Here is a 27546-nt window from a genome sequence, read left to right as displayed (position 1 = left end):
AAGTGAATAAGTGTAAATTAGTGGCTGGTGTTGTATGCAGTGTTCTTGGAATCTAATCAGCAGTTTTTGTTTGTTTGTTTGAATGGGCACAGTGATTTCCAAAGTAGATGCAGTGAAAGGATTTGTAATGTACCTTGAAATTTTTTGCTATAATTGTTGGAGGCAGCAATTATGCTTAGTCCTGTGGAGTGGGAAAGGCCATTCTTCCTTGGCAATACAGTGGTACCTCGGGTTACATACGCTTCAGGTTACATACACTTCAGGTTACATACACTTCAGGTTACACACTTCGCTAACCTAGAAATAGTGCTTCAGGTTAAGAACTTTGCTTCAGGATAAGAACAGAAATCAGGCTCCAGCAGTGTGGTGGCAGCAGGAGGCCCCATTAGCTAACTGTTAAGAACAGTTTCAGGTTAAGTACTGTACGGACCTCCGGAATGAATTAAGTACTTAACCTGAGGTACCACTGTATATTTGCAGTGATATGGTGATGAGGTTGATAGCAAGATGCACAGGAGTCCTTGATACAGACTATATTGTGTCTAATAGGGGTGGTGGTAGTATCCCTGTTGCCTCCCAAACACTGTCCTATGTCTGAACCTAGGGCTGGACAGAGAGAAGGGTGGGACCCCAGGGGAGCTCTCCTGGTTTTTTTTTAAAAGAGGACTATCCTGCAGTTGCAAGAAGCACGCCTACCCAGTCCTCTGGGAATGGACTAGGAATAATAATATCTTTCTTTGATGCAAGAGTGAATTGAGCATCCAATTTTAAACTGGGAGAAAAAAACCTGTGTACTGGGTATCAAAGGTTTTGGAAGTGCTTAAAATCCACAGAAAGAGAATCTGTATAGAGCCCTAAAAGTTCTTTGCCAATATTTATGTTGCCCTGTGAAAATCTGCTTGTCTTGCTCAAGGGGATTCTGTTAACTTAATGATGGGGAAGGCTGCAAATGGAAAATTTTCTTAGTAAGACACTGATGTTTTGAAAACTGGTACAATGCCACTGGCTGCAGTGTAAACACTGCATTGAGGTGATGAGCTTACATAACCTTCATATTTCACCTCCCCTTAAACTGCCATTGAAAATGCTGTGTATGTTGGATATTAGTTAGGGCTGAGCTGCAGTGCACCTCCACTCACAGGTGGAGAGAAGTGGGGGCATGTTGGTAGTTCTGGGGGTGGGGGCTGCAACAGTCACTGGTGTTGGCAGTGTGTTTCCTCACGACCACTGGCTGGCAGCTGCCATTCATGCTGCCCCCCTCGACTTGCCTACATCACAAAATAGCATTGTTTTGAGGAGGAAAATGGGGCCCACAGTATTTTCACAGAACTACTCTCAGAATGAGGTTGCCTCACCTAGAGGGGCTTTGTGGGGAAAATTACTGCTGCTGGCTGATTGCCTCAGGAAGAAGCTATTGCTAGAAAACAAGTAGTGACATAAAAGGTGAAAATGGTAAGCAGCTCTTTCTCAGTCCCAAGCTCCCAAACATCCAAGCCAAGAGTTCTCGTGGAAGGACTTTGACTCAATTATGTCAACTGGCAAGCTGTAGTTGGAACAGCCCTTTCAGTGTGGTGTAGTGGTTAAGAGCGGTAGTCTCGTAATCTGGGGAACTGGGTTCGCGTCTCCGCTCCTCCACATGCAGCTGCTGGGTGACCTTGGGCCAGTCACACTTCTCTGAAGTCTCTCAGCCCCACTCACCTCACAGAGTATTTGTTGTGGGGGAGGAAGGGAAAGGAAATTGCTAGCCGCTTTGAGACTCCTTAGGGTACTGATAAAGTGGGATATCAAATCCCAACTCCTCCTCTTCTTCTTTCAAGCCAGGTGAACTTCTGTAAGCAGCACTTGTTTAGGGTCCTCCAAGCCATTGTTTGGATGATGGTTTGAATGTTGTCAATAAGTTTACCCCAGTTCCTAAAAAAAACAAAAAACTCTTTAAAAAAAAAACCCTTTCCTAACTTGGTTGGGAAATGCCTTCTTGTCCATGACTCCCTTATGAAGAAAGGTTGCAGTGAGTAAGAGATTACATTATATAAATTTATAACATTATTCATGACATAGAGGAAGTGGACAGAGAAAAGTTTTTCTTCCTCTCTAATAACACTAAAGCTTGTAGACATCCAGTGAACTGGATGCTGAAAGATTCGGGACAGATTAAAGGAAGTATTTATTCACACAGTGCATCGTTAGCCTTTGGAACTCATTCCCACAGAGACAGTGATGGCCACCAACTTGAGTGGCTTTAAAAGAGGATTGGATGAATTCATGGAGGAGAAGGCTATTGATCACTGCTAGCCATGATTGCTGTGCTCTGCCTGCACAGCTGGAGGCAGTAATGCTTCTGAATATCAGTTGCTGGAAACCTCAGGAGGGGGAGAGTGCTCAGATCCTGCTTGCAGGTTTCCCACAGGCATCTGGTTGGCCACTGTGAGAACAGGATGCTGGACTAGATAGGGCATTGGCTTGATCCAGCTGGCTTTTCTTGTGTTCTTAATGTTTCCTCTGCTTCAAAGCGGTACCGCTTGTTCCATAGAAATATGGTCCCCAGTAGGCTATTCACAAATTCCATACAGATGCTATAAATCAATCAGCTTAACTAGATGCTAGTCATTGCCAGCTCAGTGTGTGATAGCCCTTTATTTTTCAGTCATGGGGAATCTTTTAAAGAGTGCTTCAAGGTGTTGCTGAAAATATCCCTCAATTAATTCACTTGAGTTGTACTTTGTGGGTTTAAAATACGCTTTTCATTGTTTACCTCATCCTGTACCCCTTGATTCAGGCAATATGTTCTTAAGATTTACAAAGGCATACGTGATGGGTTATGCTATGAGATTTATTTCATATCTGGATTAAGATTCAAATTGTTTATTTTAACATGCAAAGAAATTGGCCATCTTGCTTGTTTTGAGCTGGGGCTTCATATTTGCTATTGGGTTGCATTTGTGTGTCTCCACAAGGGGTATCTATTTTCCCACCAGATGCGCTGAGCAGATCATGGGAGTTCATGTTATGACCGATCAGCTTGTGCCAGCCGTCACTGCTGTTAAACAGTACCATGAAACTACATCACCCTTGCCACCCCATGAATTAGTTCAGACAAATGCTGGTGGCAAAAGCTGATCTAGCCACTCTCCTTGTTGAGACTCCCCCAGCACAGAATTCTGAAGTAAAACATTGGATTTCAGATGAAAACAGAGGTGGCTTAACTCTGTATGTTGTATTGACTTATATGTGTGTGCTTGGAAGAGAAAGTACCTCTGCTTTCTCCTTGAATTAACCTCTTCTCTTGTGTACAAGAAGTTAATGGTTAATTAGGCTACTTTAAACTCATGTCTGAGTCAGTCCCCAAACATCCAAAATACCAGTTAAAACCATTTCAGAAATGCAGCGGAGCTGTGTTTTGCCACCACTGTTGTGTGTGATTTTTTTTTTTTTGACCTTATGCAATTTAGGAAATTAACTGGTTAAAGTGTACTTTTTATGACCAATGTGTTGGGAAGCTGGCTAAGGTTTCCAATTGTGTGGGCGGTGTATTCAGCTGGAAGGCATTTGTCAGCCTGTGAAGGGCTTTCCTGCTGTTGTTGCTGATGCAATACAGCTGTGATCCTTTTCTCTTTTCAGTTGAGGAACAAGCCCTCCAGAGACCTCATCCATTCCACTTTAGATGAATTTGCATTTTTCCTGCCACTGCCAAAGATCTCTCATATTGCCGTCTGAGGTCTGGTTTACCGGATGCTTCCTTTAGCTCCGTTTGAGTCAGACAAGCAGGGGCGACACATTCTGTTCTTGCCACTCGCAGAGCATCTGCAACTCTTTTCCGAAACTGGAAAGTGGTATTCACAGTATGTGTGTGACCTGAGGAAGTATCTAATCCATGTCAACGGCTCACTCTGGAAAGACCACACTCGCTGTGCTGAATCAAGAGTGACTAACTCAAGTCCACGCTTGCCGTAGGGATTCTCCAGATGCCAAATTTCCTCCCCCCAAAACAAAGTTCTGCTGTCCTGTGCCTTGGCTGCTAAACTAACCTCCCACCCTCCACCCCAAAAAGTACCTGGCTGGAGGCCACCATCTTGGCTCATGCAGCCCTTCCCTAACCAGAATAGTTTCCCATTACCAACTTCCAAAAGCAACGGTCATGATTGCTAGGTAATGAAATACTAATGCCTGCAACAACTTATTAAAACTCTTGCTTTTTTTTCATTGACATCTTTTCCTTATTTTCTACATTTTACATAATTGTTCCCTTTGTAAGGCCACCTTTCCAGGGACTGGGTGGTTTCTTCCTGGAACAAGTGAGGAATACCTAAGGGTGAACAAATTAGCCATTATTTGTGGCCATGCGCTTCACTGCGTCCTTTTGCACACATAGGAGAGAGGGAGAGAGACGATTCATGCTCTCATTTCATGCCAGACAATGGGTTAGGTCAGAGAAGAAGGAGGGAGGGAGGGGGACTCTGTGCTTCTGACCGCCCTCCAACCTGGCATGAAGTAAAAGAACAACACCGTTCCTACTTCTCTTAGTCCTCCAAGGGACTTTGCCTATTCAATCCCTCTTTCCACCCACTCATGTAAACATAATTTGGTACAGATTGTTGTTTTGGAGGCTTGTAAGCGAGTCTGAATTTTCCTGTTGACTGCTTAATGTTTGCATTGTACATTTCTGGGGAGTGTCTGCTTTTGTTTAATGGTTTGTCTTTGGGTCTGATTTAGTCTGGAGAATCATATTGCAAGAGGCCCTGCTGCTGTCTACTAGGAACACAACAGGGTGTTTCCCTTACAAAACCCTGTTGCATAAACTCATGATGTTCCAGATGTTGTAACCTGTTGGTAAGAGTTCCGTCCCCCCCTCCAAATTCAGTGCCTCACTCTTCAAAAGCAGACTTTTCTTTCTACCGATTTTGCAGAATGCCACAGTAAAATGCTGCTTCCTATTGCAATGGGTTCTATTATTTTATGTTTCATCGTGGCCTTGGTGCAGAGCTTTGAACAGCCAGCTTTGACAGTACCAGCCATCTATTTTAGGAGAGAGGTACAGTGGTACCTCAGGATGCGAACGGGATCCTTTCCAGAGCCCCGTTTCCATCCTGAATAGAACGTAAGGCGCGTCTGCACATGCGCAGGTCGCGTTTTGCCGCTTCCGCGCATGCGTGTGATGTCATTTTGAGCGTCTGCGCATGCACAAGTGGCGAAACCTGGAATTAACGCGCTCCGTTACTTCAACCCGAAGTATGACATACCGGTACTTCAACCCGAAGTATGACTGTAGCTGGCTTAAATCTACACCCTTTCCAAATACATGATTGGCACTGTCAAACCTGGCTGACTCAAGCATAGCTCCAAATGGACTCTATTGAATAGAGGTTCATATGACACAAACTAGCAAGAGGGATGGTGTGCACTGGCTGCTCTGTAATGGGCATCCTGCAAAAGGAACTGCATGCACGGCAGAGGCTTGGACTAGGTGACCCTCAGGGTCCCTTCCAACTCTGCAATTGTGTGATTCTATAATTTAAAACCCTTTTCCCCATACTGTATGATGTTGCATGGAAGTCTTCTAGATCTTCCTTATAATACTATGCTTTATCCCTTCCACTTTCCGCCCTCTCCTCACTTAAAGAAAATGTCCACGCCTGCTTTCATCTTAAATATTAATTCTTGCCGGTTTCAAATGTTACTAGGCATCGTGTAGCTAAAGTCTGGGTTGAGTTCTCATCAATATTTCTCCTGTCCTTCGGATATATGTGATTTTTTTAAAAAAAAAACCTCTTCTGGTTGATAATGATATGATATGATAAGGGGTGATATGATAGCCATGTTCAAATATATAAAAGGATGTCACATAGAGGAGGGAGAAAGGTTGTTTTCTGCTGCTCCAGAGAAGCGGACACAGAGCAATGGATCCAAACTACAAGAAAGAAGATTCCACCTAAACATTAGGAAGAACTTCCTGACAGTAAGAGCTGTTCGACAGTGGAATTTGCTGCCAAGGAGTGTGGTGGAGTCTCCTTCTTTGGAGGTCTTTAAGCAGAGGCTTGACAATCATATGTCAGGAGTGCTCTGATGGTGTTTCCTGCTTGGCAGAGGGTTGGACTCGATGGCCCTTGTGGTCTCTTCCAACTCTATGATTCTATGATTCTATGGCTACCAGTGTACTTCCTGTGCCCCTACCAAGCCATACACCCTTCAGCAAGGAGTTCGGTTGTTTCATGCTAAGAGTGGGGAGTATCATGGGATCATGTGGGATAGTGCATGTGTTACAGTGAATGTGCAATGAAGGGAGAGCAGGGTCTACACACTTGCTGGCCTTGGCCCTGCCCCCTACATTTTTTTATCATTACTTCTTGTACATCCAAGCTCTGTATACTCATAGGCTCTGACTTTGTGTTCAGGGACGGTGGAAAAGCCAGGATCCCTGATGACACATACAATGGGTGTTAAGCAATTGTATGTATGGCACTGTGGGTTAAACCACAGAGCCTAGGACTTGCTGATCAGAAGGTTGGCGGTTCGAATCCCTGCAACGGGGTGAGCTCTCGTTGCTCGATCCCTGCTCCTGCCAACCTAGCAGTTTGAAAGCATGTCGAAGTGCAAGTAGAGAAAAACGGCGTTTCCATGCACTGCTCTGGTTCGCCAGAAGCGGCTTAGTCATGCTGGCCACATGACCCGGAAGCTGTACGCCAGCTCCCTTGGCCAATAAAGCAAGATGAGCGCCGCAACCCCAGAGTTGGTCACGACTGGACCTGATGGTCAGGGGTCCCTTTACCTTTTTAGGTGTTCTTAAACACACACAAAGGGGGGGGGGTGACGCCAATGAATTCCTGCCCCTGTAGAAGCATTTGCTGTCCTGTGACGTAAAAGGGAAGTCTCCTGTCAACAGCCCACTTCCTAGTGTGTGTTGGGTGGGGAAATAATTGGTGAGTTCTGGCCTTGATCAGCCGACTAACTAGTGGTGTGAGGCTGCTTTTCCTAACAGAGTAGAGCTAGGAGAAGGGAATAGCTGTTGCTTTTGGTCCATGCCCCTTGCATCCCTCTATGGCAACCTGCCTTGGGCATGATATATCCCATTCCTCCTTAATGCATGCACTGTTTCTGCTGAGGCTTTGCTGGCACAAGCTTAGTTCATTATAAGATACTTGAGCACTTACAAACCTGGAAGTTTCTGTTTCCCCTCTTTAAGAGCTCTCTTAATTAAGTCTGTTGAGTCATAAGAGTGTGGCCTTGATGTTCACTGTGAAGATATTAAGTGAAGGGTTGAAGTCTATCCGTTTAGAGAAACCCTTGTTTTGTTACACTGTGACTGGGATATCACAGTGGTTCTCCTCCCATTACTAGGGATGGTGGTCTTGGGAGAGGTTTGTGTGTGCCATCTTGGATCTTCCACAAAGCCATTACTTAAACCGGGCAGCGTATCGTCCAATAGCTTCATGCCTGTTGCTAGAATGTGCTCCCCCTCCCCCTTTTGCTCTGCACCTCACTATGCAGAGAAGTATATGTGCCATAGTGTTGTCTAGCAGGAAGACAACAAATATACCTTTGTGGGAATTAAAGCGTGAGCAGTGCTTGGAAAGTTTGGCAGAAAAGTAAGTGTGGAGAAGCCTTAGCTGATTAATGCACTTTTATGGCGAGTTTACACCACCAGACAACACAAATATTCTTTATAAACTTCCTCCATTTCCAGTATAATACGTCTTCTCTAGATTTTACAGCTCTGTGACGAGTTTCAGATGCCTAACATGGCTGTTGGCCTGGCATTCTATAAACCATGCAGTAGTTCTTAGCAGTAGACTTGTCATCTACTCATGTGGTCTCATTGTGATGATCTGATAAAATAAAAACAGGCCACATCTTGGGATGGGGCAAAAGAGACAGCAATTATTTCTCTTGAAAAGAAAGCAAGTGAGCCTTCTCTAATTAGTAGTCTAAGGAGAAAAGAATGCACACTTTATTTCTTGCACAAGACAAACTCGCATATGTTTTCAAATATGATACTAGAAATACTGCTTCCACTTGGTGGGCGGTATAATTACAAATCTTTAATGCCACAGAATGTTAATGAGGCCTAGAGTTTAGGTAGGTGTTACGGAAAGACTTGATTTTTCTTCTTTATGGCTGAGGGCTGCTTTATGCAATTTATTTCTTCTCCAAGTGAAACAAGGCATAGTCTTCCGTGGGCACGTGTGTTTACATGGAGAAATGTGAAGTGTGGGCGATGGTTTACAGATATTATCAGTGGCAGTTCCCGTGTTTGTGGTGACAGAAAAAATTGCTGCTGAAATTCTAAGAATTGTTGCTGATTATATTCGTGATCCGTGCACATTTTAATTTCTCTGTGTACCTGGTTAAAGTCAGGTCTACTGGCACAGTGGAACCTCGGTTGTTGAATGCTTTGGAAGTCGAATGATCGAGGTTCCACTGTATAGCAATAAAAATTAATTATGTGAACTAGCTTTAGATTTGTTCAAACTTAAGATGCCTTTACAAGTCATGAATAAAATAAGTCAGTGGGTGGTGCGTGAACTAACATCTGTCTCCTTGTTATGGGAGAGCATATGTTTCTGACAGTTGATAGGAGGCCAAACTGATAAAAGTGCGGCAGCTTATCCATCTCATCTCACTGGGCAAACTCAACACATATTTACTGTTTGCATCTTGTGGTCAATATCAAGATTTTCCAACTGTGAACTTGTGATTACAACTAAGACAAAGGGTGGGATTCCTAACGAACTTGTGCAAAAGAGCTCTCCCCTCTCTTTTTCCTCCCATGATCCCTGGAATTGGTTGGGGGCAGGTTCAGCAGAGCGCCTGGCAAGCTGAAATACTTTCACACACAGAATAGTTCTGCCTTATATCTTTCTTTGGAGGTATGAAATAATAATTACTGCTGCTTTTATAGAATAGAATCATAGAATCATAGAGTTGGAAGAGACCACAAGGGCCATCGAGTCCAACCCCCTGCCAAGCAGGAAACACCATCAGAGCACTCCTGACATATGGTTGTCAAGCCTCTGCTTAAAGACCTCCAAAGAAGGAGACTCCACCACACTCCTTGGCAGCAAATTCCACTGTCGAACAGCTCTTACTGTCAGGAAGTTCTTCCTTATCTTTAGGTGGAATTTTCTTTCTTGTAGTTTGGATCCATTGCTCCATGTCCGCTTCTTTGGAGCAGCAGAAAACAACCTTTCTCCCTCCTCTATGTGACATCCTTTTATATATTTGAACATGGCTATCATATCATCCCTTAACCTCCTCTTCTCCAGGCTAAACATGCCCAGCCTTAGCTGTTCCTCATAAGGCATCGTTTCCAGGCCTTTAACCATTTTGGTTGCCCTCCTCTGGACACGTTCCAGTTTATCAGTGTCCTTCTTGAACTGTGGTGCCCAGAACTGGACACAGTACTCCAGGTGAGGTCTGACCAGAGCAGAATACAGTGGCACTATTACTTCCCTTGATCTAGATGCTATACTCCTATTGATGCAGCCCAGAATTGCATTGGCTTTTTTAGCTGCCGCGTCACACTGTTGGCACATGTCAAGTTTGTGGTCAACCAAGACTCCTAGATCCTTTTCACATGTACTGCTCTCAAGCCAGGTGCCACGCATCTTGTATTTATGCTGCCTTTTAGTTGAGTACCAAGAAACTATTCTGGTGTGCACAGTGTTTTCAGCAGAGAATGGTAATAAAATGATGGTGCCTTTGTAGCATAGATAAATGTTTACTGGTTTGACATTTCCCTGGCATATCTTCACACTGGAGGGCTGTGGAAACCTAGTTAAGCCAAATGTGTGAAAATCCACTGTGACCTATTGAGAACTGAGCTCAATGTGCACTTAATGCAAATCTCCTCTGTGTGAATATATGGTGGGATGCAACTCAGCTTATACTTGAAGACGGGAGGTTTGCATGGGAGAAAGTAGATAAGAAAGAAGGATGGGGGCAGCGTGTCCCCTTTCACTGCTTGAGGCAAAATGAGAAGTGCCTCCCTGCTCTACCTGCCCCTCTGCCACATCACCACACACCAATGCTGCTGGCAGAAAAGTTGCACCAATTTCCAGCAAGATTTGGAGAAAATCAGCACTGATGCTGGTGGGGCAGGTAGGGCACCTGTGGTGTGCTGCCTGGGGGGGCTTCCACTGCCTGATGCAGCTGCTTCACCTCACCTCTTGTGTGGGCCAGCCCTGGAGAGGAACCATCCATTCCTAGAGTGTCCTTTAACCTGGGCTGACCATCTCTCAGGTGCTAGCATGATACTCTCAGGGTTGCTGACCTCACTTCCTCCTCCTCCTCTTTTATCTTGGGAGAGGAGAGATTTTTGGTCTGTCTCTTCTGCAGAGATGAAAGAGCAAGCTAGTTAGCTCAGATCATGTATTTTCTTTAATAAACTTAGCTTACTTATGTATCTAAACTCAGAGGCTCGTTGTGACTGGATCCAGGGGTAAAGCTCCACCAAGCAAGGATTCATTGTTAAGCTCAACTTCTGCTGATGCATTTGAACTCAAAATGCCATCAAGACAAGCATGTATAAAGCAGGTACAGATCAGTAATGTTTCTCCAGAGCTCTCTCTCACACTGCAGTTTTCATAGTAGTGCACTTGGAGAATAAAGACCTCCTTTGATCTATTCTACCTTTTTTTTTTTTTGGAAGAGTTTCCAAGGAGGTGATTGGGTTTTTAGTTCTGAGTTAGGAGCTCCTGGTGGGGTTCTTCAAATTATGCTTTCCTGTGGTTTTCTTGTAAAAGCAACTTCTTTAAAAACAACTTTTTAAAACAAGGGTAGCTTCAGTGTAATTACTTACATAGCATTCCTTTCCAAGGAGTTCAGGAATGTTACTTTAGCTGTCAGAGGTGAGTACCTTTGATCAAAGTCTAGTGGTGGCTCTTGCCATATCTACTCTGACTAAACCAGTACTGTGATCACACAGAGAGGGAAGGAGAGGGAGATGAAAATCTACCCTTCTGCCTAGTTTCATATATGGGGACGATTCCCCCCTCCCCCAGCCTTCTTGAGCTTAAATCCTCAGGCTGCCAATTAATTAAAACAAAGAAGAGTTATTGTTTGCCACCAATCCGGGTAAGATTCCCTTTAGCCCTCTAGGTTACCTTGATTTCTCATATAAAACTAAAGAAGAACAGAATGGGCTAGGCATGTAGGGATCATCCACACAGGAGTTTATTATGGGTTTGAAGCTGCTGCTCTCTCTCCCATTCTCTCAGCAGCATCCTCACATGTCCGCATCCAAATGGCAGCCTGCACTTCCCCCCTATTAAATTCAGATTTTCCAAATTACGCTATTGTGGATAACCCCAATAAGAGAAGAAAATTGCATGTTACCTGGCTGTGGGTGCAGTCAAGCTGTTTGTTTGTCTTACCCTATGTTGATGTTTCACTGGGTGCCATCCAACACTGCAACACTTACTGTATTTTTTGCTCTGTAAGACGCACCAGACCATAAGACTCACCTAGTTTTTGGAGGAGGAAAACAAGAAAAAAAAATATTCTGAATCCCCGAAGCCAGAACAGCAAGAGGGATTGCTGCGCAGAGAAAGCAGAGATCCCTCTTGCTGTTCTGGCTTCTGTGATAGCTGCGCAGCCTGCATTCGCTCCATAAGACGCACACACATTTCCCCTTACTTTTTAGGAGGGAAAAAGTGAGTCTTATAGAGCAAAAAATACGGTAATTCCATTTTGCTTCCCGAAGGAAAATGTGTAGCTTCTCTTTGTTTATAACAAAGAAAGGCTACATCTTTTTGTTTTGCTCAGGATGGCTCTTGCACAAAACAGCTGTATTAGAAATAAAATAAAACAAAATTGCCTGTTTCAGGTACAGGAGACAGGAAAGGAAAGGAAAGTGGGTGTAGACAGAAGTAGGAGCCTTTCATACCAGTTCCTTGAAATCCTTGCCTGGCTTGGAGTGAAACACATATTTATTTATTAAGTTATTGACTGCTGTTCTTTGGTATGTTGCATTTTTTAAAAAAGTTTGTGTACAGGAAAAGACATGCCTGCACACATGTCTAGAATGGACCTTGGTCAGGAAGTATTAATTGAGGGAAAGAGACAGCAACACACTCTGTGAATGCATCTCCTACAGCACCACCCATCAGTGTGGACGGGGAAACTTTGAGATAGAAGTCACAGGCATAAAACTGAAAGCACTAACCTGTGGGCGAAGGTGCACAGGTGCACACATGGAGGCAGCAACCTCCATACTCGTTAATGCCCTAGTGTGGATACATCCATAGACAGGCATTGTGGGTTTAAATTCATAAGCACATTAGGAAACAGAGGGGGAAACAGCATTACGTAGGAAATTGGAATCACTAGGTCTTCAAACACTTTTAGAAATGCCTTCCTAGAAAACGTTCAGTGCTGTAGGATTGAATAAAGTAGACCAGGCACATGCTTCCATAGGTTATGCGATTCTAATAGTTCTGAGCAACCTCTGTGAGGTTTGGGCACACGCTAGCTAGAGAACAAGGAATCTTACTGGGCAATCCTCCTCTTTGCCAAGTCAGTGGCCTTCAAAGTTCCAGTTTAGTGCCCAGATGATTCAGATCCAAAGCCCCATTCTTGAATAATGAATAGCTGCCAGCACTGGTTGAAGCATTTTCCACCTTATGATGATGTTGGCCAAGTAATATTGTATAAGAAGACAAGCGGCAAGAGCTTGCAAAAAAAATCAATCTGGGATGTTTATACCAATAACAGGTTTCCATTCTCCGTACTAATGCAGACTCTCTTATTCAATTAGTTTTCTTGGCTAGTAAACTTACTGAGCATTTATTGAATCTGTTTCTAACCCACCCTTCATCAGCTGATCTCAGGACAGGATACAATGCAAACAAATATTCCATTAGAAGAATTTAAATAAAACAGCATCCAATAAAACAAATAAAGGCCAGGAGAAATACCATAATTAAAACCACCAATCTTTAGAGGTTCACACAGAGTGGGCGTTACACTTCTAGCGTTAAAAATGGCTGATTTAAATCTAATATCCTATGGATGCCTGGATGAGCAAATAAGTTTGTAATTGGTTCTGAAATGAGGGGGGGGGAGTGTTAGCACAAAATGTATATCAGAGGGAGGACATTTCAGAAATAGAGCTCATGGACACTTAAGTAGAGCTTCAATCCTAACCCCTTTAGAATAATGGAATCATAGAATTGTAGAGTTAGAAGGTACCCCCTGGGTCATCTAGTCCAACGCCCTGTGGTGCTACTTACCTGGTAGTAAGCCCATTGAATTCAATGGAACTTATTTCCGAGTATACGTGTTTTGAATTGTACTGCTAAAGACCTAACATATTATGCACACTGCTCCTCTCCTTCAAATAGGAGCTTTCAACTGAAGGGTGGGAGCCCCATGGGAAAGATACGTGGTTGTCAGGAGGTGGAGCTCTCCTCTAGTTCTGTTCTTCTTGACTTCTGGTGGATCAGATTATGAGGTTTTGTCTGTTCTCTCACTGTGTTTTCGTGCTGGTGACTAACTTACAATGTCCCAGTGGGTTCATGAGAACCCATGATCTCATAAGATGCTGAGAGTGTTGCCCTGCCACAATCTTTACATCTTAACTAAAAGCAGAAGGTTTGAAGAGGGGAGAGAGTGACAGTCTGGTGATGATCTCTTTGGTACAGGGCGTATCCGTGCTTCTTTAAGTGGAGCTGGCAGACTGCCCTCCTTCAGAAAGAGGCGTTTGGCTATATATAACAATGGGCCTAAGTTCTTCTTTCCTTGCAAGCTCTCTCAGCTATGAGGGACGTGGGTTTGAGTACAAATTGTTTCTGCTGCTGCTGTCAATAATGTGTTATTTTACTGAGTTGATGTACCACCTCCTAGGGAAGAGAGAGGAGACCTTTGATACTTTTGCACGCTTTATTCCAGCTAGTAGCTATGCTGGTGTGGCCTCCGTTTGCCACAGACCACAGGAATAAAGCTGATTTCTGAAAGGTAAAGGCTTTGTGCCTTTGCAGACTCGGTCTTCCCATATTAAAAATCATTATTCATAAAACGCCTCTTGTGATTTGTTGCTGTTCTTACTGCCCTTATTAGATGTGTTTTCAAAGCAGCTCTATATGCTGTAATGCTGAAAATTCCCCAATACAGGCCAATATAAGCCTTCATCACTTTTCATATGACTTCAAATTATTTAGGATACAGGCCTGCAAGTGGAGTTCCTTTGTTAGGAATAATACTGCGCTGATTGTTAAAAGAGTTCTGTAGAGCAGGCTTGCACTCCGCTTGAAGGCTCAGGTTTGCAATGTTGGTGTACTCACTCCTAGATGCCCAGTTGGCAACGCTGTTTCTGTTTGTTTTTTTAAAGCCATGCTCCTACCTGGATAAGGAATGTCCTAGCCATGGTCATTCATACTTCAACCAGGCTAGATTATCATAAAGCTCTGTAGGATTGCCTTTGAAGTTTTTCTCAGAAACTGCAAGTGGTATAGAATGTGATTGCCAGATTGTTGACTCAGGTGTTCCTGAGTGAATATAATGGGGCCTATTTCACAGCAACCTCACTGGCTCTTGGTTGGTTTGCAGGTCCATGTCCAAGTGCTGGCATTGATCTTTTAAAGTCCTTTGTGGTCTGGGTATAGCTTGATCCATAACCAACCTACCTGTACTGTGCTTTTAAGCGCCTTCTCAGATGCCCTGTTCCAAGTCCATTGACTATTGGCATTAAAGCAGAGGGCTATCCAGGATCCAACCATCCTGACAATGGAACCAAGAATAAGGAACTTCCACCTGGCTTTCTATTCCTCCTCTATATACATCATTAGAGACTAGACTTCTAATGCGGTGCTTTTTTAGAAAGCCCTTTAGACTCTTAACTTTGGTATTTTCGTGTTTTGCTCCTCTCATTGGTTGTTTCCTGCTGCTGGATCTAATTAATTATCAGTTTCCTGTTGTATTCCACTGTTTACTTTATGTGGTTTGGTTTATTTACTTCTGCAGCATGGAACATGTTAGCAGACCAGTAGACACGATGTAAATTTTTAATAAATAAAAATGCTTGTCATAGCAAAAACCTACAGCCAGATTGCAGCCTCTTCAGTAATATAGCCTTCAGGGCTTAGCTGCAATATATAAATTAAGCAGGCCATCTGAACTTTTTAAAAAACAAAAGGTGCAGTTCAACAGCACAACTCTATAACAGCATGGGGGAACAAACACCCATTGTGTTTGTCAGATTTGGCATACAGAATGCACTCCTTTTCTTTTTATCCAGTTCTCTGCAAAGCACCCTGTATATAATGGCATATGCTTTTAGTAATATTTATATTAATATTTGTATTTTCCCCAATTGATTTATGCAAAAATGTTGTGGTCCAAATTGGATGTCATAAATTTTCATTTTTTATCACGGTGAACTGTTTCTTCAAATTATTATTATTTTGGAACTTTTATCCCATATATATTGTACGTTGTAATCGTATTTTTGTGCTGATCATTGTGGCTTTTGGCTAGGACTGTAAAGTAAAGTGGGGTTGGGGGGAGCAGATATACATAATAAATAATGATGATAGCATTCCAGTAATAACACACTTTGTTAAATAAATAGTTTATGAAATGCTAAAATATGTGCATACTCATGAATACTGCCAAGCGCAGTCCATAACTCGGCTCCTGCCTGTGATAAAACTGACAGAGGAATTGACTAGCTCAGATTTAACAGCTAAGTTGTTCTGCCCAAATTGTTTGTCTCAATGGGATGCCAGTTTTTTCACCCATTTCAGCTACATGGTCTTTCTCATATGGCTTTTCGGCTAGAAACCAGAACTAATTAACAGGTATGATATTGTACTACAGGTTTCTTTCTTTGTTAGATTTTGGCCAAAAAGAAAGAAAGAAAGAAAAAGACCCAGACATGCCTTACGAAGAATATATGTAAAATTTAAATGATACAATAAAATACAACAAATTTAAACAAGCAATAATGTTTACAGCTAAATACCTTACACACAAATAATGCAACTTTCCCTGCACCTAAAAGCAAAAATCAGTCCCACAAATATTCCAGAAAGAACCCTCGCCCTCAGTTTACCTGGTAGAGAAGTGGGCAGGTACGGTGGAAATCCTCACCCTTGATTGTCACCAACAGTCACCAACAAACAGCAGCTCCTTATATGTTTCCCAGGCAGGGTGATGGTGCAGTGCAGAGCCCATCATCTCAAATGCAGCTTTATAAACCTGTATCTGAATAAAGAAAAATCATACCTAACATTGGTCTAACATTGCAATGTAACTGCTACAATTTTAGTGTATAAAGCAGTGGAACATTTCTGCAGGTTGTTGACTATTCACACATTATGGTAAACCACAGTTTATCGTTTTCCTTCCATACACCAGTCACACCCTCACGTAACATGGAAGAGGGATGGGAAAGAAGCCACAATCTATGGCTTAGTGTTGAGTTTGAACTGGGAATAATGGTTTATTTTTGTTCCAAATAAACCATGATCTGGAGGCAGGAATTATTACTTAACGATCCTGGTTTGTTGGAAGAAAATAAGCCACAATCCTCAGTTTGAATGTAATGGTAAGCCAAGGATTGCAGTTCGCTTCTGCCCCATGCTAGCAGAAAGGAGCGAAATAGGCACAACCAGTTTGTTCATGGTAAACCATGGCAGTTTTGGAACGTGCCCTACATACTTGCTTTTCTTCTGTACTCAAACACATAGCACCAACAACAAGGGAGAGAAAAACCCTTGGTCATCCCTCTGGAACAAGGCTATCTGAAGAAACACCTCTGCCATAGTGGTATGTTTCTAGTACCTAGTGCTACAAAAGCACTGAGACTGCTGTGAGGCCTCCTAACCCTGTGCTTTGGAAAGTTTTTGAGTGGATAGACTATGATGATGATGATATCTTGGAGATGACATACATGAACGACAGCCTTGTGATGAGAAGGTATTGCAGAGCGACTCAAAGATTCTCATTTGACAGAGAGCCCCTGAGAGGGAGATAGGTCAGACATTATGAAAGAAACAGATGTATGTAGGAAGAAGAATCTTAGGCCCTCCAGAGATGGATAGGCGGTGTGATCTGTCGAGGGATGAGGTTGTTGGGAAGCCCAGAGCCAGAAGGGAGTGGGAGTAGAAATATGGAAGAGAGAGCTGGGTTAAAGGGTTCCACAGTGATGATAAGCACCGGGCCCTGCAATATGTGAGCAGGCTCTGTCATTCTTGGGCTTGTCTTCCTGCTGTAGCTTTTCTTGCCATCACAGCCGTGAACTCCAGTGATATGTAGACAAGACAGGGACAAATGACACCTAAATGCCAAAATATGTGGTCCCTTAGACGGGGTATACACACAACCCCACCCCCAACTTAGCCAACGTTAGAAGAGGAAGCAGAATCATGCTAGCTTTTCCCACTGACCAGCCACGTCCCTACAGCAGCTCTGTTTTTGGCCTCAATGTCAACAGGTCCCATATGAGTAGGACTCTTCCTTGGCCAATCAGAATCCCCCTTCAGGTAGAGCAGCCATATGTGCAAAGTGCCTGTTCTTACTGAAGCCAAATGTGCAGCCACCAGGCTGGCTGGCGCAGCTCCTCTCTTCCTCTTTCCCAGTTTGTTCATAGTCTTGTGTGTCTGAACACCCTTATTATCTCTTGCTTAGGAGCTGCTTAGCCTCCCATCGAGGTGCATCTTCTGGAATCCACTGTATCGGTTGTTTTCCGTTCCATCTTACATAGTTATTTTCTCGTAATTTACTCATTTCCTGTGCTTTGATACTGCCCTGTGCCCGAGTTCCCTAGGAGTTAAGTAGCATCTGAAATAATTCACAGGCTTGCCAAATCAGTTGAATAGAGCTATTAGTATAACATGTATTGACTTTGGGGAGAGGGAAAAAACAAAACCAGCCACCAGCAACCTGTATTTGTGCCAATTGTCTATAAGGCTTTTTTTTCTGGAAAAGCAAACTGATTGACTTCTTCTATTCTGAGAACTATAATTGTGGACTGCCTTGTTATTTTAGTTACTGCCAGTATATGGCAGTGTAACACTGCAGGGTTGGCAAGGATTCTTATGTTACATAACAGCAAGTCAGGGACGCCAGTTCCTTTCATCTTTTCATGTGTAAGAATTAAGGATGGATCAGCTGTATGATTTCCTTTCTGAAAGCATGAAAATATAAGGCTGTGGGTGTTTTTTGTGGCAGGAGAGGATGATTTTCTGCAACAATTTCGCTGCCTGCAACTTACACAAAGAAACAGATTTGCTTTTGTTAAATATTCCTAAATACTAAATCAGTAGTTTTATTAAAATCAGTCATATCAGATTAATATGCATCCCTCCCCAAAATCTGGATTTTGCATCATTGCTTATTGGGTTTTTTTAATATTGACTGTAAAGGATAAGAATGTGCAAATATTTAGCACTGACAACTAAAACACAGAAACTTAAAAGCAGAATGGCCGTGATTCATTTGTACTTTAATGAAATTCAGTTAACATGATTTTCACAAATATTGGAAACATGACACTAGTCCACAGCTGATGGACATATTGCGCTGCTTCTGTGGAGCCATTTGTGAAGTTGCAAACTTGGTATCTTTTATTGGAGATGACTAGCTGTTTATGAAGATTTTAATATATTTAAACATTAATTACAAATATGTCCAGAGAGACAAGCTTCTAGTTGCTGCAGCTAAGGCACCTAAGTATATTTTAATTTTTGAGAGTTGGGGAACTAGTGTCAGAATTAATTGGGGAAATAGAAACCATTGACATTGTAGTAAGCAAAATGAAAGCTTTATTATCTGGGCTTAGAAACAGTATGTAGACTTTGGATTTATCATGCAGAAACAGAAGAAATTCAATTTTTAGGGACAGAGCTCAGAGAATAAATCTTTAATATAATTAATGCATCAGCAACACATTTGGATAATCAGAATTTATAATATTATTGAAGAACTTGGTCATATTTCATCATTGTATACAGTAATTGTCATAGTGGGGGGAAATTAACCATCCTTATTTATTCATTAATTTTCTATCCTGTGCTGTCCCAGTAAATAATAAATTTTTGAACATTCTAGCATAACTCAAGTTGAGTGAATGATCCTCAATTTTTTTCCCTGAAAAAGAAAAAGCTTTATTGATAGTTTGCAGAAATAGAAATAGATGAGATGGTAAAGGCGACAATGGCAAAATGGGTCATAGATATTGGTTACAACATAGAATTGTCCATATTGGAAAAATTATGGGGGGGGGGGACCATAAATTTCTCTGCCTGTTTGTTATCTTATTAAGGAAAACCTACAAAAGATGATGTACTGTTGGTACTTGACACCCAGCGAATTAGTGGAAATGTATTTTTAAAAAGGGTCTAATTTATTCTGGAAGTGCCACAAGATGGATCCCTATGTGGTGGTCGTGTAAATATGTTAGAGAGTATTGGGAAACGATCCACACAGAATTTAAAAAATATTCTAAAACCCACATTTCCCAAAAGACCAGAGGCTTTTCTATTAGGGTAATGACATTCCAAAAATGGCATATTTTTCTGTATGCAACTGCTGCAGCTAGAATAGTATATGCCAAAAAGTGGAAAGAGGAAGAAATAACCACAAAGGAAATTTGGTAGAACAAATTGATAGAATACAAAGAATTAGTAACCATGACCGCAAAACTAAGGATGATTTAAAGACAAGAGAAGAGTGGAAGTGTTTTGGAGATTATTTTAGAGGATACAATATACAATTTAATCTACAAGTAGGAGTTAACATATGAGCAGTAGATAGCATCAAAAGAGGAAGACTTGAAGTGGTAATGGGTGAAATACATCAGGATATGCAGCAGATCAAGATTTCCCTAGAATACCACAGAGAGATGGATTGGGAAGTCTTAGGAAAAGAGATAAGTGATGGATACTGTACGATGTGTGCATAAAAGCTGTTAAAATTTCATAAATAAAGGTTTGAAAAAGAAGAAGCAGCTTTCGGTGATAAACCCATATACCAAAGAAAAGAAATAGGGTTTTTCCCCCAATTTTTTTTTCTTTTTTTTTACATATCTGTTCCTTGATTTTGTATGCATGTGTGCAAACAATCTTCAGTTTCATTCATTGATGCAGCAGGTAGAAGAATCTGAGGAAAGTGAGATGCTGGAGAAATAGAAGGCTGTGTTATATAAAGGCTGTGTCACCATTTTGCAGGAACAATGTCTTTGGTAGACAGCCAGATTTCACACCTGTGGCAAATGCCTGAAAATGTTAGTATTCTTCAGCACTTATTTCCAACATCACATCTTAGGAGCGCTGCCTCTTTAATAATCTAGTCAAATACAGTAAAACAGCTATAATCACTAACATTACTAGCTTTGACTCTTTTAGCCACAAGACCTGAAGCAATGTGAATTGGTTGTTTAACAGTGTTGCTGCAAATCACTGCTTTTAAAAAGCATTTCATTCATCATTCTGAAAAAGAAAATATTTCATTTTCTCAGTCCATCTCCCCTCCCCCAATTCCTAGTTTTTCTCTTTGTTGGGCCTCTGGATAAAAAAAATGTGTGTTCAGAACAAAACAGATTCCTCATTATTCCACACCTTCTGAATTTCACATCACTAGGCATCTTACAATAAACTGTCACACGGAGCAATGCAGAGCATTTAACTTTTATATTTAGTTACAGCTGGACCTGTTGGTTTAGCTTAAGTGTGTTTGGATTGGGATCACTACTCATAATGGTGCAGAAAGATGATGCTGTGCACACTTTGTCATGTGGTTTATTCATCAGCGATTTGTCACTTTTACATTTTCTACCTGGGGGTTTTTCATGTGCATATTTTACCGCTTTTTGTTGCAAAGCCTTGAGTAACTAATACCAGGGGAAGTATTATTATTATTATTATTATTATTATTATTATTAGCCTTTCTCTTCCCCAAGGCAGAAACTGTACAGGCATGATATGTGCATGTGTGTACTGAGGGGGTGAGGGGATATGTGACCCTAGAAATCAGCAATTTCCTATACAATTGGTCACAATAGCATTCCTATTTCTTAAAGCAAATTAACACCTGTTTTCCCTGAACCTTCTGGGCAGGTACTATCTGAGTTCTGCACAACTGTGCTTGGTAGCAGTTGCTGCACTCCCACATTTCAGAGAAACCATTGCTGATATTTCATCTCTCTGGATATGAGTTGTTGGGTGCCTTTTCCCTTTCCTCCTTCAGTGGCAGAATGCACACACAAAGTGCTAATGCTTCCACGGTTTAATCAAACAGTTGTGTACTCTGCACTGCTGCGAAACCCCTGATGACTCACTGTTGCCATCCTCACATTATGCAGACATGCCAAACAAGAATAAAAGCCGCAACAGAAGACAGCAAAATAGGAAATGGGATGCTAAGTAAAATAGAACACAAAAAATATTATACTTGCTAATTGCCTGCCTTCAATGCTGGTTTATATTTTTAAACCTCATCGACTAATAATTTGCACTTGAATCAACACAATTTTTGCACCGCTTAGGGTGATGATTTTTTTAAAAAATGTGAATATTCAGTTGAGGGAATTCTAGGAGAGAAGGGGAAATTATATATCTTTTCCTTTTCCTTTTGGTAGGAGAGCCAGGGCGAGGGGTGTGTGTGTGAACCAGATAGCTACAGGCTACTTAGCTTATACAACATCCAGGCCAGTATCCTTGAAAAGGGCCGCACTTAAGAAACCATGTATGGAAACCATACTTTTATAAGGAAAATGCTTGCACACAAGCAATTTTGCATTAGTATTTTATAAGGACTGCAAGCTTAATTGGTCACTTACTATGTAGATGAATTCAACTTTGGGGTCAATTTGCAATTTATGTTACTGTCCTTATGCAGCCTTTCTCAACCTTGGGTCCCCACAAGTTCTTGAACTACAGCTCCCATCTTCCCTGACCACAGGCCATGTTGGCTAGGAATGATGGGAGTTGTAGTCCAACAACACCTGGGAACCCGAGGTTGAGAAAGGCTGGTCCTATGTGTGACTGGTGTGTCTTGCTACATGGATTGCATTGTGTTCCTGTTTTGACTGATCTTTGAACTCCAGTAAAAGCTGTGTTTTATGCAAAACCTTCTTTATGTGAGTAGAAAGCTAGCAAGTACAATTATGACACATGATGAATTGATTGATGACTCATCTGCCACAAATATGCTGTAGTTTGGGAAGGAAATGAACACATCTGATCCGGAGGATTTTGTGAATCATCCCTTAGGCCATAAGGTGCTTTGGAACCCTGTGAAAGGGATTCCGTTAGGTGACTGGGACAACCTGCAATGATGTTGTGTGATTGACAGGTGAGCTGCTCCACCCACCTGCCAGAGTTGGTGTTACGGGAGCCAAAAAAGATTCCCCAACCCTGTGTTAGGGAATTTCCAGGTGGATCTTGTCTTTCAGTGTCATATTTGCTTTAACCTTGATTCAGTGTCAGTGATGTTTTGGCTCGATTAGAAGGAACTTTGGTGCTGATGATATCAAATCTCATGTTTATCACTTTAGATATGGAAGAGGCCTTAGCTTAGTGATAGTGTCACTGCATACTTATTTCTTCCCTGGCATTTTTAAATAAAAGGATTTTGGGCCCCGGAGGGCTATTTCCAATCACGAGTACTATTTACTGGAGAGATTCATTGCTTTATTTATTTTACTGCTTTATAAAAATGCATTTATGCCAAGGTGTGCACTATTGCAGCATAGTACAGAAGTAATAGAATTATTGGTATAAAGCATCTCTTAATTAAATGTAAAGAAAAAGATGTGTGTTATGTTCAAGCCTCGAGGGAAGTAAGAGGGTCACAAAACAATATTGCTGTAGGTAGGAGGGTAGCCCTGCTAGTAAACATCACTTTAAAAAAAAGTTAAAATACTATGGGTATTATAAGGAAGAGGAGCAGAGGTGGAGGAGCCACCGGCCATGGAAGCTGAGCCTGTCACGTGTGATGGTGCCGAGTGGTTGTGCCACGTCGGAGGAGACAGGAACGTGGTGGCAACTTAACTCCTCCCTCTCCTGCAGTGGAGGGGAAGCAGTCCCCAGTCCACGGTGGTGGCAGCAGGAAAAGGAGGAGCCACCAGTCATGGAAGCCAAGTTGCCATGTGATGCCCAGAGACCCTGTATGCAACGGTGTCATGCCTGATGTATGGGCATTGCGTGACGTTGTGATGTTGTGCACGCACGACCGTCCCATCCACCCCCATCTCATTCCCAAGTCAACGCTTCTGCAAGGAATTGATAATCTAGGATGGAAAACACATTATCCCACTTGCAAGAGTGCAAAGAAACAGTGATATCCCTGTAACTAATGCAGAGCTTTGAGAAGAAGCACCTGAATCCTGTGTCGCAAATGAGTGAGAACTCCCCAATTACTGTGAACACATACATGCAATTATCAATTGCAAAGCGTTCTGTTTTTTTTAAAAAAAAAATTACTACAGAATAAAACCAGTGGTACACAAATGAGAATGTTGTACTCGTATCACAAGGCAGCCTGCAGTGCAGTACCCTAAGCTGGCTTGGGCAGGCTTCACAAATCAGCACAAATCCTTTAGTGAGGAAAGAGGAATGTGTAGAAAACAGAATAATCACAAAGGGCTATACAAAGAAAATTGGTAGGAGAGGGCAAAGAGGAGTTTAGCAGGTGTAGTGACAATCTGCCCCAGATGCCTGGTTTGTAGTTTCAGGTGTTGCTGCTGATCGCTTACCCCCACCCCAGCCCTGATGTCACATGTTTCCTTACCTTTGAAACCCTATTCTTGTGGGGTCTAGGTGAGGTTTGACCCATTAATGCATTCTTATTTTTTAACTTCTCCATGCTGCCTCCCTGTGCAATGTGTCCCACAGTGTGAGTTAATGTAGTTTTTGAGAATTGGCTTGAAAATTAGCTTGATGTGCTGCTTGCAGTGCCCCTTCTCACATATTGCATGCTTGACCTGCATAGAGCCAGCATACAGAAGCTGTAGGCATTAGAGAAATCATTTTTCTACCTGCAGTCATAAAAAGAACACAGCACTGCATTGCTTGCAGCCCAGCAATTGACTTTGCCTTGTCTGTGGTTCTGCCTCTAAGCAGAGCTAATTCAAAGTTATAGCACCACCTACCGTTGGAGATTATCATTTGAAAGTGGCTGCTGTGATTCCTTTTTTAAATCTTGCTTGTTGCCCAAATGCATGCATCGTGAAAACCTGAAGGATGCAAAATCTAAAAGTGAATCTTCCTTCCTTCCTTCCTTCCTTCCTTCCTTCCTTCCTTCCTTCCTTCCTTCCTTCCTTCCTTCCTTCCTTCTTTCTTTCTTTCTTTCTTTCTTTCTTGTTCAGACTGTATATCTAAATAGAAAAGTAAGAGTCTGCAATCCATTTGTTGAATGGATGCAATTCAATGTAGGGAGGAAATGCATTCCAAAGAAAAGGAGTCCAGGAGAAATATGACTTCCAAGGAACTTTGTGTGTACATCTCTTTTATATTGACTAGCAGCAGTGTACACTGAAAAAACAGTCTTTCTGTTAACCACCAACATGTATTAAACCGTGATTGTAGTTACTTGTGGTGAAGGAAAGATAGATACTCTGCATGTGGTCAATCTGCTCTTTACTCTGCATATTCCATGGGTTGTAAAACAAAATTCAAGGCCTTGGCTCTGATGAATAGTGACTCAAATTAATGATCTGCTGCTGTGAGCCAAATGTAATGTTAACTGTTAAAGCCCTGTACAGCCAAGGGCCTGGATACTTGTGGAATCTCCTTTTCCCACCCACGGACCTGCCCATACATTGAGATCTTTAGAGGAGGCTCTCCTGGTTGTGTGCTACAGCCTCCCGAAGTTCACAGTGTGGCATTCTGAAGAAACTTCTCCATAGTGGGGCCTAAATCATAGAATTCCCCTCACCTCTGAAATAAAGGAGGGAGCTCTTACAAATTTTCAGTGCCTGCTAATGTCTTATCTGTTCACTTGGGCAATTGATGGATATTAGTACTGATCTTGAGGTCATAAGTTACGGTCTCCTGGTTTTATTGCTGGAATTTCTTATTGTGTTTTTAATATGCTGATAGTATCACAGCCCTCTCTTAGATTTCTTTTAGTAATGAATAATGGATAATAAATATTTTAAATGAAATAAATACAAATTAAGCCTCTTCTGATAATAAGGTTGCTGAGTATCATAAAGGCACACCGAAATGGGACTTTCAGCTTTTCTGACTATCACAGACTGGGTGCTCCAGTTGTACACACCTGATAGGTATGAAACCACAGTGGTGTGTTGCTGTGGAGTGGCTTCCTCCAGTAAGTGTGAGGATTGCCTGAGGGGAAAGCCTCCAGCTGAGCACGCTCTTAAGTGATGCCATCTGAAAGGATTGCCCTTAAGTTGGGGAGCATTATATAAAGCAGCACAGAACAGGAGTTAACCCTCTCTTATCTGATAAGGGTGGACATTTATTTGGTCCACTTTTTTGGGGGGGGGGCAGACAGGAAATATTTCTTGTATATATTTGTGATTCTGACTACACTCACATCAATGTTGTTTTTGAACAGAGACTACTTGGGAGCGGCCAAGCAGTGTGCCCGGGACACCAAAGAGCCCTGTGACACAGAAGAACTCCTTGCCTACAGGTAGGGGGCAAATTAGGCGGCGCCCATTAGATTTCCTGAAATAAACACACATATACTCTTCACGGTTTGTACCGAAGTGGCTAATACCTGTGACACCTCCATTGCCTGGTATTCAAAGTGGTGCTTGGAGCGTAGTGCATGGCGCTTCCTTGGTCAGGTTATGGCACATGAAAGACATATTTTTTTCTATACTCCTGGGAGCTTGTCTTGGCTACCATCCATGTGCTTATATAAGTCTATGATTCTGATCTTTGAGAGCCAACTGCAGATTTTAGCAATGAGAAAGGTGAGGGGACGCTTCTAGATCAGTCATTAATTTCTTTCTACCATGCAATTCTGGTTTTGTTTTTACAAATGGTGTCACAGCATCCTATCCTTTCTGAGTAAGAGAATGGTAATATACCCATAGTCCCCTACAAAATGTGTGGGGAGGGATCCTGATAAGCTAAAATTGATGAATTACAGGTCGGCGGTTTGAATCCCCGTAATGGGGTGAGCTCCCGTTGCTCAGTCCCTGCTCCTGCCAACCCAGCAGTTCGAAAGCATGCCAGTGCAAGTAGATAAATAGGTACCGCTCCGGCGGGAAGGTAAACGGCGTTTCCGTGCGCTGCTCTGGTTTCGCCAGAAGCGGCTTAGTCATGCTGGCCACATGACCCAGAAAAACTGTCTGAGGAAGCGGACAAATGCCAGCTCCCTCAGCCTTTAAGGCAAGGTGAGTGCCGCAACCCCAGAGTTGTTCGCGACTGAACTTAATTGTCAGGGGTCCCTTTACCTTTACCTTTACAGTAATATGAATGTAATATGGATGTTGTCCTCACCTGCTATGCCTTCTAGCCCTTGGTCAACACTCTTTACTAAGCCTCTTTCCCTGTCCCCACATTTCACCCAGTCCTTTGCTCAGCTTGCCCCAAACACACACCCCGTTCTGTCACAGCTTGTTAAATATTTAATGGAGAGGTTGGTGCTTTAGAGAGCCATTGCCAAACCGTTCTCTGTAGTGCCTCCTACCCTCCTTTAAATGTCACTCCAGATATTGGGGGGGGGGGTAAAGTTTATTTCTATTTTATTTTATTTTATAATGTATATAAAACAGAGAGAACAGTTATAACAACAGACAAAAAGTATACGATGAAAAACGAAACTATAAAATAGGCACATAGAGTGAGTTAAAATAACAAAATCCCAAGTAAAGACTATCAACTTTTATCAGATCATAAAAGTATAGTTCTAGATTTCCCAGGCTTGTGACGAGGGCTGCCTTGAAAATGACGGTTCCGCTGTATATGTCATAAAGGAATGCCAAATCATATAAAAAGTGTCTGGAGGTTCTAGTCCTTGTCAAAATCTCAAATTATGTCTGATTTTCTACATTATTGTATACCTATATACCAGAGTGAGCAGTACCAAGCGCCCAGTGTAAGATTTTGGGCTGTTCTCCATTGAGTTGCATTTACTATTTGTGCTGCCAAGACCAAATATTTTGGCAATATATTTACATTGGTATCATAAAAAATACTCAGTAATCCTAATTTTGAACAACATACAATTGTTTCCTTATCATTTCTGTCAGAATTAAATTCCAAAAATCTTGCACCAACTGACAATTCCCACCATAAATGATAATACATACCAAGTTCATTGCAGCCCCTCCAACAATATGGTGATATAGAAGAAAACATTTTTTTGAGATTTGCAGAGGAGTGGGATACTACCTGTTAAGAGGTAATGTTAAGAGGTTTTCCATAAGCAAACTGCAAACAGATTTTAAGGAGCGCAATCCCCAGATATTTTTCCCCGGTCTTTGGGAAGAATTTGTGTGGCAGCACCTAGTTCCCATATCTTTTAAAGGGGTTCCATATATCCGTAAGCTATATTATGCAATATAGAATACAGTTTAGAGATTCATCCTTTCCCCTCTCTACCCATTGTTCTTAATAAATTTTCAAGTTGTGTTAA

General features: G+C 42.0%; 1 protein-coding gene across 5 annotated transcripts in view; it reads left to right on the top strand.

Moving 5' to 3' along the window:
* The window catches only part of GAS7 (growth arrest specific 7), a 135065-nt gene that overhangs the window by 71095 nt on the left and 36424 nt on the right, over nucleotides 1-27546 (top strand). For all 5 annotated transcript variants that reach the window (XM_081897970.1, XM_081897971.1, XM_081897972.1 and 2 more), the window contains exon 3: nucleotides 25513-25590. In XM_081897970.1, coding sequence (XP_081754096.1) covers nucleotides 25513-25590 — 78 coding nt within the window. The remainder of the gene's footprint in view (nucleotides 1-25512; nucleotides 25591-27546) is intronic.

Source organism: Podarcis melisellensis (genome assembly GCF_964234715.1).
Source record: "Podarcis melisellensis genome assembly, chromosome: 2".
NCBI classification, from domain to species: Eukaryota; Metazoa; Chordata; class Lepidosauria; order Squamata; family Lacertidae; genus Podarcis; species Podarcis melisellensis.
Note: the sequence above shows the minus strand (reverse complement) of the source record. Positions and strands in the feature narration are given on the sequence as shown.